General features: G+C 41.8%; 1 protein-coding gene across 1 annotated transcript in view; it reads left to right on the forward strand.

Annotated features, from left to right (window-relative positions):
- Positions 1-7741, forward strand: part of SCG3 (secretogranin III) — a gene marked incomplete at its 5' end in the record, with an annotated part of 30908 nt that extends 23167 nt beyond the window's left edge. The window contains 3 exons of the mRNA XM_009330993.1: positions 171-299; positions 2870-2950; positions 7192-7741. Of these exons, the coding sequence (XP_009329268.1) occupies positions 171-299; positions 2870-2950; positions 7192-7310 (329 nt within the window). The remainder of the gene's footprint in view (positions 1-170; positions 300-2869; positions 2951-7191) is intronic.
- Between the last annotated feature and the right edge of the window lie 3838 nt (positions 7742-11579).

Here is an 11579-nt window from a genome sequence, read left to right on the forward strand (position 1 = left end):
AGAGGTCTGGGGTAGAGATGACCTTCAGAAACCACTTTGAGCCAGACTCCAGTGAGGTTCTTCCTCAATCATCAGTCAAAATGTTTTACTTCCTGAAGATCGTATTGATGTGATTTAGAAGTGCTTTTGGTACATTTGATACGAAATTGCTCTTATTGTTACTTCTTTAGACAAGAGTAGTGAAGAAGCAGACAGTACGAAGGAAGAAGCAGCTAGAATGGAAAAGGAATACGAAATCTCAAAGGATTCTACAAAAAATGAAGAACAAAATGCAGCAGGGAGCAGTGAAGAGCCCAGAGGTACAAAATAGCCATTGCTTTTGCTACATATGTACGCTCCAAGTGATTGGAATCTTTTCCTATCATCTTTGGTATTGTTTTTCCATTGTGTTAGCATAACTATCTCCGTTTATAGTTACTGGGAGTCAGCACGCAACAGCTTGATTCGGAAGTGTACTCACTTGCTTACTTCTAAACATATGAAACTACATCCCTTGCTGAGTAAGGCCATAATCTTTCACAGAATTCATAGCCCCTTTTGAGAGCAATATGAAATGCGTTTTGACACAGTAGTGCAGAGACATTTTGCTTCTTTGGATCTGTGGCTTTTCAGTGAAATCAGATCATCAGGATATTCAATATTCTGAGTGAGCCCATTGATTTCTCTAGTTTGCGTTAGAACAAGCTCGTACTGAAAGGTACTGAAAAGTTCTGCAAAGTGAAACAATTTGCATTACTCACTGCCAGAGGTTAAGGGTCATCAGCAATTAATCTGTTTTACACAACTTGGAAAACCTATTACAGTAAGTTAGTGTCTCAACAAGCAAACTTAGCACAGTAGTAGTTTTATTATCCTAGCTGCCTCAGCACGACACATAATGCCACGTGCTGTGCCACATTAGACTGTACAGGCTGAAGTCGCTCTGTCCACGGGGTGCAAATCAGCTGGTATATCTCAAAACAAATCTGCAGAGGACACTGTGCCTCCTTACACTGCACTTCAGAGCCTGCGTCCCGAAGACCAAAGACAAGCGCCGCTATACTTTTAGCTAATCTTGTATAACCAAGCATTTCTGGGGTGTCCAGCACAGCCCTCAAATATTTAAATACAACTTTTTGTCTCTCTCAGCTTGTACTAGAAGTAAATCTTAGAAGTGGCTGGTGTGTAAACTTATAAGACAAGAGTGGGTTCATTCTAGGTCTGTGTGTGGGTGAAGAACTTACTGAGGGAAAGGAAAGTTGGAGAAATTAGTTTGGCAAGTGACGGTTACAGTATAGTGCTTCAGGCTCAGCCATGTCTTTTGGTAGAGCGAGTTCCATAGTCTAGCTGCATCTCCAGAGTAAGTTCTCCCTCCTGCACACAAAAACCTCCTTCTTCATCAGCAGTTTATTGACTAGACTTGATGGACTTTCTTAGGAAGTGATGTATAGGCAGGAGATTTGTCAGGTATGGATGCTGAACTTTTGAAGGAGGATGTTTGTTGGGGCAGAAACCTTTCAGTGGGTTCTTACTGCTAAGGATTCAGCATAAGCATCTATGTTCTGTAGTCAGTTGGTTTAAAAAAATGGCTTATAATCTGTTTTGCACTGATGCTGTTTTATGCTCGTACTTTTTTGGATGCATGTGTTTTCCCTGCAAAATGCTTGGTAAGGAATCGCAGTAATCGAGGCTACGGTAGATTGTAGTTCATTGGTCACCTGCTTCAGTCCTGTGGGCAGCGCAGGCGTGTAAACTATTAGCCACTCACGGATAGAAGGTGGCATTTTTTCCAGCAGTGGTTATTTGAGCACAGAAGAGGAAAATAGCTCAAGATGGCCGTCTGATTTCACAGTAAAGAAAAACTGTCTCAATACCTGTGGGAAGTGATAAGTAACATATTTTGCTTGTCTATTGAAGATCTGTCTATTCAGTTTGGTTCAGGTTATTTTCCTTTACCTTCAGAAAAACGTTCAGCCCAATAGCTTTTTAGAAATTTAAATTGGATCAGTATTTAGTTCTTTGTCTCATCATGCAATGCCCTTTGCTCTTTCACAGAGTAACTTACTATAAATCTAACTCTGCACTCCCAGCTCCAAAATTACAGTATCCGCTTACTAATGGGACCAGACATGCATACTTGGCAGTAGTAGCCTTCTACATGCTAATCACACTAGGGGTTTTTTTCCTGACAAATGTAAGAACATTACATCAATAAAGCTCCAGCCAAGTTAAGAATTCAAAATCTATTAGCTGCAATATTTCCTTAGGGGCCTTATTAGGTAATCTTTGAACTAATCCTGTCCCGTGTGCTTTCTGGTCCAAAAACAGCCATCGCTTTAAAATTTCAGCTATTACAAAGGGTTATCATGGTGGTTTTAATACATCCTTTTTCTCAGTAAATGTAAGTAGCTGTATTTCAGCTTGTATTTCCAAAATATCACCATCTTAGATTTGCTGTATGCTGTTAGTACTACTGAATGTAGGAGTTTTCCCACACTTTGTATATGAGACACTCAAAGCTCTCAGTCTTATTTAAGGCATTCCTTGCTGTCTTAACAGCTTCGTCTTTGCTGAACAATTATGATGATCAAAAAGCTACAGGTTGCCTTTAATCCACATATGCAGTATCTGCAGATACCACCAAAAGTTACGTATACAGATCAAAAAAGCCATGGTCCCAAGTGTGTGGATGACTAACCTTGCACAGACAAAACCTGCTAGCCATCTGTGGGAATTTTGCCTGACTAAAGTTGACAGGACTCAGCTTTTAAACAGAAACTAAGAATAGTTTTAATCTGCCTTCGCTATGACCAACTTCACTCAGTTAAGCAAGCTGCATCAATCATTGATGTAAGTGCGTGCCTGATTTCTCTCTCATCCTTTCCTCTAGGGAAAGCTGAGGCATATTTGGAAGCAATCAGGAAGAACATAGAATGGCTAAAAACCCACAACAAACAAGGTAACAAAGAAGGTATGAAGTAAAAAGCCTTGACATTGGGGTGGGCGCCACATATATCACAAAGCATGTAATTTAAATTGTGTGGTATAACTTAGCATTGTGTTATAAGTTAAGTAATAGTAATGCGAAACTGTGCTTGTCTAGATTATAGTGATAATTAATGATGTTAGAGTTAGATAATACAGGTCATGTAAAAGTTAAATCAATGAATGAAAATCGTAAACTAAGGCAAATGCATGTAAACTGGCTCAAACAGCCGTTGGCCACAAAACACACAGTGACTAACCAGCTAGAAGTTAGTCATGTGCTGTCCAGATAGTCACGGCGGTCTGCGCGTCACCAGGTAGCAGTACGTCAGTTTTGTCTAGTGCTTCATTTCTTAGTTCAACATACCTTTTAATTATGATTTTATACGTGAGGTAAATGTATTTTAAATGTCTGGATGTGTCTAGAAAAGCTCAGTGCATCTGGCTAGCACTGTGTGTGCCATCACAAATAGCAATGAGTTTTGTTTCATAACCATAAATAGTTAAGATGATACAAACGTATGTCACTAGCACTGTGATATATTGGATTACAGCCCAAATCCACTCTAACGACTTGCAGCTCTCACGCAAAGCTGTGTAGAAGGGGAGCAGCGACTGAAGCAGCTGCACAGGGTATGCTCGCCAGCTGCCCCACCGTTTGACTGGTCCTCGGAGGCAGGGCTGTCTGAGAGCTGGAGGGAGGGAGCTAACAGCAGCAGGATTTCTAGCTTATTTTTCACGGATCTGTATTTATCCGTATCATGTTTGCCCTCAAGATCTTACATAAAACCAGCCTCCTATCCCTTCTCTCTGCCTTTGCTGGGTCTCCTGCCATCATCCGCTCTGTAAGTGAAGGTTCCTAGCCGAGAGATCCATCCCTGGGGTATGACTGGTGCCTGGCGAGAAGGTTCCTCCTTGCACCAGCCAAGCAGAGGGGGATCCGAGATGAGATTAGCCCTGGGTAATCTAGCCACCCTCTCTGTGAGCTGAAGTGTATATGAATTACATTTCAGAGATGAGTGCATGCCTACAGCCCAACGCATTCATTTTCCTCTATAGAAACTCCGTAATAGGAAAGACTTTTTTCTTTCATTTTTTCCCCTCTTAAAATCGTTTCCGCGTGCTGGCAGCGATGGCAGTTAGCAACAGACGTACATATTTGCTCAGGAGTTTTCCTGCCATTTCTAATAATTTTTTCTGTTTATCGGTATTATAGCAATTAGACCACAGTCACGTGTGATTATTTCTCTGTCTCACACATGCTGGCTGGGCAGCCCCTTGCTCCTCCTCATAGGAACCTTTCCTCCGCACTACTGCAGTCTGAAAATGGCTGTGACTGCAGATCAATAGCATTTTATCTGGCCATGGATGCATTAAGATGTACGCTTTCTGTGTAGATGAATTCTCATTTGCACTAAAATATCTTTATTGTCCTCTGGCAGTGGCAATGGGCCTTGAAGTGAGTGTAAGTTACGACAAAATTAGAATAGTGTTCTTGCTCTTCTGATACATTATCTTTATCGTGCCTTTCCATACTTTTTATTTTTGTAAAATGCTAATTCAGGTCTCCTGGGATGATGTTAAAGCAAGTGCAGTCAGGGTAAGCTTATCTAACCGTGAATGCACTGCACTGTGTTTCTTCAGTACAAGATTAGGTGATAGTGATGTGCTCATCAATCCTTTCTCCGCTTCCAGCCAGCACCTGGGAGCTAGCAGAAAAGTGATTCACAAAGTAATTTGTGCATTAAAATGGCCAGTCTTTTCCGCCCCTATTCATGGAGTGTTCTACTCACCGAATATACTTGAAGAGGTTTAGGTTTTCTTCAGGCAGATGTTTGTAGATCCTTAACTTTGTATGAATTTCAGTAGAAATTATTATTCATTCAATGACTAATGACCCTGGAAATGTTAATTGCATTCTCCCACTTTAAAAATATCAATTGCCTATTAAGGAGGCAAGAAAACTGGAGTGGTCTGGGTGATTTAAAGAGAAACATGTCAAAAGCCTAGATTTTGGCCTGATTGGCTTTTGTGTCCAAAGTTTGTTTTGCATACACACTATATGTAGGCTCTGCGGGCCTGTCCTGAGTCTCTCCCAGACCTGGCTTGATCTTTGAAACCAACGCTCTTTAAGACCAGCTCCTCTCCTGGGTCACTTAACATCGCTCCCAGCAGCAGACGTCGACTATTGCGTTTAGTCTCCAGAGAACATAACCCGGAGTCGTTCAACTAGTACACGCAAATAGCCTGTTCGGATTTTTCACAACACACTTAGGTAGCTTATAGTTTTGTAACACTACCAGTGGCCACTTAGGAATGGAAGTAAATTCTGTAATTAATTGCAATGGCAAATGGCTTGATTCGAATATGCAACTAAGACCTCACTTCATTTACTGTAGCAGTTTCACAGCTCAATGTAATGCTGCAGCTGGCGCGGTGAATATAAGCCAAAGCTGATTTTTCTAATTACTTGCCCAAATTAATAGGTTGTAAATAAGTATTAGAAATTAACAGTTATCAATTTCTAGGAAAAAAATCAAATTAAATTGCCATGAGATGCACAAATTAGCCAGAATTGGATAGTATCTTAATGGCTGTAAACTCATTCAGAATGTTTAGTAATTAAACCTTCACATCTCCACGTAATGATCTTAGGGTTGTAAATACTATTCTAGAAGAAAAATAAGCTCAGGAATCTTAATGTGAATAATGTGGATGTTATATTATTTTGGTGCTTGTTGTTCCATTCATTTCCATTCCGGGGTATTTTTCACTGGAGACTCTCATTCTGTCGACGTGAATGAAATCTCACAGCCTTATTATTAAATTGCTAGGTACTCTTTGTCCCTATTACTCAGCTAGGATGGAGAGACGAGCAGGTTACATTCTCTTAAGTAATGCTGGTAACAGACCAGACGTGAAATCCCGGAGTCAGTACAGGAAATAGAAAAATTCCTATTAACTCAGATACGGAGAGGAGTGGGGAGTTCTGAACATCAGTTTTCTGTATTACTCACTTGAAATGGCCTTATGCTGTTACAAAAACGATCGCAAGCATTAATTTGCTTCTTAATGTCTTTCTGTTTCTATCCAATTTTGGTCACTCAACCATAAAAAGATGGAAGTCATTATTGTCTCTTTTGATAAGAATGTACAGTCTGAGAGAAGGTCCTTCCACTTGTTGCTGTGTGGTGATAATCATTGGCGTACATTACAAAATCAGTATTGATATATTCTGAAGGTTCTGTCTGTGGAATAAGTAATTTATACTGAAAAATTCAGGATGTGTCTGTTTTTGTGAAAGATATTAATTCCTTTAACTCAGGAGGAACCCTTAAGACGCTGACGTTTTCCAGGCTACTAACTTGTGATTCTAACAAATTCAGCTTTACATTTTATGCAGTAAATTACGTCCCTGAAACGTGTATTGTGTTTATGTGCGAATACACTGGATCTGTTGCCAGAGTTACGACTACACAACAGGTTACCTCTTTATGTTATCTGAAAGTAGAATTCTTTTCGTGGAAAACAGTGATGTTTTCCAGCATAGGAAAAGTCTGTTTAATGTATGTGGCGTGAATCACGCCGCACAGATGCAACCGTCCGTGGGAGAAGGAGAACGTGTCTTTCAGCACCGTACCGCAGATGGACGTACAGAGATTGTCAAAGCCTACTTTGACACTAACGCTGTCAGAAAGACTACTCACTGCCGTATTTTTCATGTCAGAATATTACGTTCTGTATCAAGGTAAATAATTGTATTATTTCGATTTATTTTCAGGAAGGTGCTTTCTTGAATTTTCACTACAGGTGTTTGGAGTGAGTGGGAATTTTACCGGTATTCCAGTAGGAAACAGTCAATTTAATATTTTCCTTTGAATCCGCGACAGTTGTGAAAATGATAGGGTTTTAACAACAGCTTTTGCACGCAGACTGGACCGTCAACTCTCTGGACCAGAAAATATTCTTACTTTAGCATTTGCCAGCAGGCAATCAAGAGCGAGAGATGATTCTTCCTCTCGAGTAGTAAAAGCACCGTGACGTGTAAAAAGACTTTGTGCGGGTGTCTGGGTTTTTTTAAATCGTTTTCGCAGGTTGCACTTGTAGTGACTTCCCTTCATGTTGGGTAAATTGCATTTGTTGGATAAACTTCACAATGACACTGTTTCTTAGGTGAAGCGGTACAATGGCAACGACTCATTGTGCAAATGAATTCTTATTTTTCAGACTATGATCTGTCAAAGCTGAGAGATTTCATTGATCAGCAAGCTGATGCTTACGTGGACAAGGGCATCCTGGACAAGGAAGAGGCTGATGTAATTAAACGCATATATGGCAGCCTGTAAAAAGCTAGTGGCTGCCAAACGTGTAGAAAACTCGTATAGCTTCCCCCACTCCTGGCTGAATGACTTGTGATCTGTTATTTTGAGGGTATCGTTAGAAATGCTCTGTTTACGTTGTACTGACAACTTTCTAGGCAGAAATGAAGAGCTGTAGTGCTCCGTACACCGACTGCATACCGTGTGTTCCTACACTCGCAAATCAACCCTAAACGCCAAATTCTGACACCGAATCTCTGTTTGACAGGGTAAATATTGATGTGATGTTCTCTTCCATTTATTATTCGCATTCGGTTTCCTTTTGTAGATAAACCAGTCATTTCTGATGTAATGCTACATCTTTTTGCTCTCACTCCACTAGCTTTCTAGATGCAACTATGTAAAGGGCATTATTAGAAAATAGTTCATAGTTCTCTAAATAAAGTATTTGAAAATAATTTACCTATTAAAGTTCTCATTAATCTTAATATGATTTTATATCCAGAAATCTTGTTTTTAAATCCTAATGCCTTTTTCTTTTTCTTGACCCTTTTTATTTCTTTACGTAGTACTCTGTAACTTGGACTACAGCGTCCTGAGCTAACTGATCCGCCTTTGGCACTACAGCTGCCTTTCATGTTACAGAGCTGTGTTCTCACCATCCTTGCTTCATCCGGCATCTGTAAACACTCTCTTTGGTGCACCATTCGATGATTGTGCATGCATAATTAGTTGAATTCCTGACGTGAGTAGCCTGATAACGTGTAAATAGCCATTACTTTCTTTAAAGAAAAAAAAAAAGGGGGAAGCCACTCAAGTCATTTTGCACGGGAAGGGGAGTTTGCGAGGAGAGATGGTTTTAGGAACGTGGGCCCTGCTTTTCAGAGAGACTTAAACAGCCTGTCATATCTCAGCATCTCCGAGTATCAAGGCTGCGGTGCGTTTACTGACTTCTGATCTGTGTTGAGCAGTACTGTTTTGGAAAACTATTTTTTGGGCATATATATGCTATCATTAGCCAAGAATTTGGTACCTCCTAAGGAATGAAAAAGGAAAACAAAAATGTCGCCCTCATTCTTCTTCCTCAACTTACAGAGCTTTCGAAGAATGGTTTATGAGATCTTTTATATTTAAGTGAATGGATAATTTTCTGCATCGGGAACTCATGAAGGAAGATCAAAGGTAAAGAAGTTTTTAGAAAAGTACATTTTAAACCAAGTTCCAGAAGATGTAAGCCCTGAGACTTAGCCCCTGCAGCACTCGTTTGTCTAAATGAACTCCAGGAAAGCCCTGTTCTCTTTACCTACAGGTTCTTCATCGATAATTGAGGTTATCCCTGCTCTGATGTTTTTTAAAAAACTCGTGATACTTCTGAGATTGATACAGTCAAAAAATGTTAGCTGATGCGGAGGTTGGTATCTGCCGGCCAGCGAAGGCGGGTGCTGACTTGCAGCGCTGCCGGCACAGCACAACGTTCTGTAAACGCTGAACGGGCAGACCGTTTCCTTCCTTATTTTCTCAGCCCAGACGGGAGATAGAGGAGGAGGAGCAATGTTTCTGAGCCAACCGAAGTCAACTTTGGAACCCCTGCAAAACATAAATTATCAACAGAATGTTACTGGTAACAAATATTAAATGACTGTGATAGCAATGAGGTATAACAGCCTATCTATTTGAAAACCGATGGCACATAAGCCAACGAATGCTTTCTAGCACACAAAAAGCGTGTCGTGGCCTGCTCGTAGACATCCCGATAGGGATCGTTGCATTGCAGTACCACTCACTAGTGGTGGTATTTATTTTAAGACAAAAACTGTATCCAGAAATGTAGTCAGTGCAACCTTCCCGCTTGAAAAATGGTCCCTTAGAAAGGCTGCAGAAAGCAATTAGGAAAAAAAGAATTTGTTACTTTGAATCAGTGTATTTGTTCTCACCTAAACCCCCTTAGCTTCTTTATGACGATGATTTGCTGATGGCCCCAAAGAACAGAGTTTCTTCTTGTCCCTGTAGATCTCGGTTGTTTTCTGCAACGGCTTGTGACGTACTTTCTTATGTGCATGTCACCCTGGAAGAGTGTGCTTTTGGATTTATGAAAGAAACCAGGAGAGCGGTAACTAACCACAGAGCTCTACAGCTGGGGAAGTGGTAGCGATCTAGGATCTGCACTCACAAAACAACAGGACAAACTTCCCTTCCCCAAGGGCTACTTTAAAAGAAAAAGCAAACAACTTCTCCCGTCAACATAATGAGTAGTACAATAACATTTTTACTTTTCACTGGAAGTTAGGTTCTTACTTTGGCCTCTCGGGGGTCTGTGCAGGAGTCTGGTACTCATGGAGCGCTGTCGTCATCTAGCGACCCGTGATTACGAACAGTTTGTGTCCACAAAAAGGCTAGTACAGTATTTTTTTAACCTCTCAGTTTTGCAAAGTTTGTAACTTCAACAAAGCATAGATGACATCATTTAGAAAAAAAAAGTCCAAACAGTGGGTAGTTCAGAGTACGCATGTTCTTGGACCTGTTCCGTGCCTGCCCTGCTGCTGTGCATCGCTTGGGGTACATACGTAGACCGCTTAGACCAACCTGAGGGCTAGCTGAGAGCAGAACAAGCCCTCTGACGGGCAGATGAGCAATCTCAGCTGCGTTCGCCAAACTAGATTCACCTCCCGCCCTGCCCAAGCCCATTAAACTTGTTATCCGAATGCTTCAAATACTGGTTTCATTGCTGGTCCGTCAAATGAACATCTATGGGCAAACCGCCCCCTTCACAACTAGAGAGTAAAACCACAGCCAGCCGGATGAATCACCCTGCCTCTCTAAAAGGCTGTTACGTACACTAAATAAAATCAAACCGAGTGACGCGAGTGTCAGCCTGCACCACAGATCAGTCCTTGTTTTGAAGGGAACACCTGGGGCACATGAGCACTGGACACCCGCTGCTAGCGTGTTTAGTACATACTTAGTAAAGCGTATCCTGTCAGTGCTTTCCTTCTTCCTGGCGACAAAGGGATTTTCAACACCTCCGCGTCTCTGGTTCTAACCTGACAAAAATCGGTTTCTACGTTGTTTGTATCCACCTCTGCCGGACCCTTCAGAAACCCTTCACTCCCTAAACGACCACTGAAAACGTAACAACTACAATCGATACGCTATTCACCTCTTCAGCTTTTCTATTAGACTCGTTTCTGATACTGTACTTTATTAAACACTTTACTACAAGCTACAGTCGTACCAGGCTGCTTTTGTGTGTTACAGGCAACGCCTCTTTTCTCTCCACTTTCTGCCCAGCTTTTTGAGGACGTCCCGCACCACGGAGCAACAGGAGTTCACCGCGATGGCTGCAGGAAGGGGGATGCCCCTCTGAGAACGTCGGATGCAACTACAGCACCTGCTGGCTGCGTGAGCTGCATTCACAGGGGTTTAGCAGCCTCCAGGCGCGTTGGAACGAGTCCCAAATGAAAACTTCCTATCGGCGGTGTCCTGCATTTCATATAGAAAGATCCTAGCCCAAGTCCTGCCCAGGTTTCGACTTTTCAAGCTTTGACTGAAGTAATACGTAAAACCAAAACTACAGACGTGCAGGTTTCCCACCACAGAATAGCTGCAAAACACGGAATTTTACCTGCACTGTTTCACTTCTGCCTGAAACTGCCCCACTCCATCCCTAAACCACACCTGGTAGGACTGGTGTAAATATATGAACAAAGAGTGACGTTACAAGCGTAGGAAGGCTAAAGGCAGAGCGAGAAGCAAAATATACAGGATAATGTATAAACAATATACAAAATACACAGGAAAAACTGTCATTTTACTGAGTAATGATACGACAATGTGGATGAAGATATTAAAACATTAGTTATTTCAGAGTCCCAAAAACCCCTTTTCTACAGAGTAGGAAAACTCCATCTTTAATTACTCCGTGTATATTACAGACAGACTATTTCCAGGCACCATTTTCTCTCATCTGCTCCGTTTTCCTCGGGGCTGAGCAGACCCGGGGTACATCGGGCAGCTGCCGGGAATACGACAATGTGGATGAAGATATTAAAACATTAGTTATTTCAGAGTCCCAAAAACCCCTTTTCTACAGAGTAGGAAAACTCCATCTTTAATTACTCCGTGTATATTACAGACAGACTATTTCCAGGCACCATTTTCTCTCATCTGCTCCGTTTTCCTCGGGGCTGAGCAGACCCGGGGTACATCGGGCAGCTGCCGGGAGGCGTGTGTGGCCCGCCGCCCCGCTCAGGGGTGCAGCCCAGCCGCGCGGCAGCGGCGCGGGGGCACAGGGGCTCC

The sequence above is a fragment of the Pygoscelis adeliae genome, unplaced genomic scaffold (genome assembly GCF_000699105.1).
Source record: "Pygoscelis adeliae isolate BGI_AS28 unplaced genomic scaffold, ASM69910v1 Scaffold318, whole genome shotgun sequence".
Taxonomy (NCBI): domain Eukaryota; kingdom Metazoa; phylum Chordata; class Aves; order Sphenisciformes; family Spheniscidae; genus Pygoscelis; species Pygoscelis adeliae.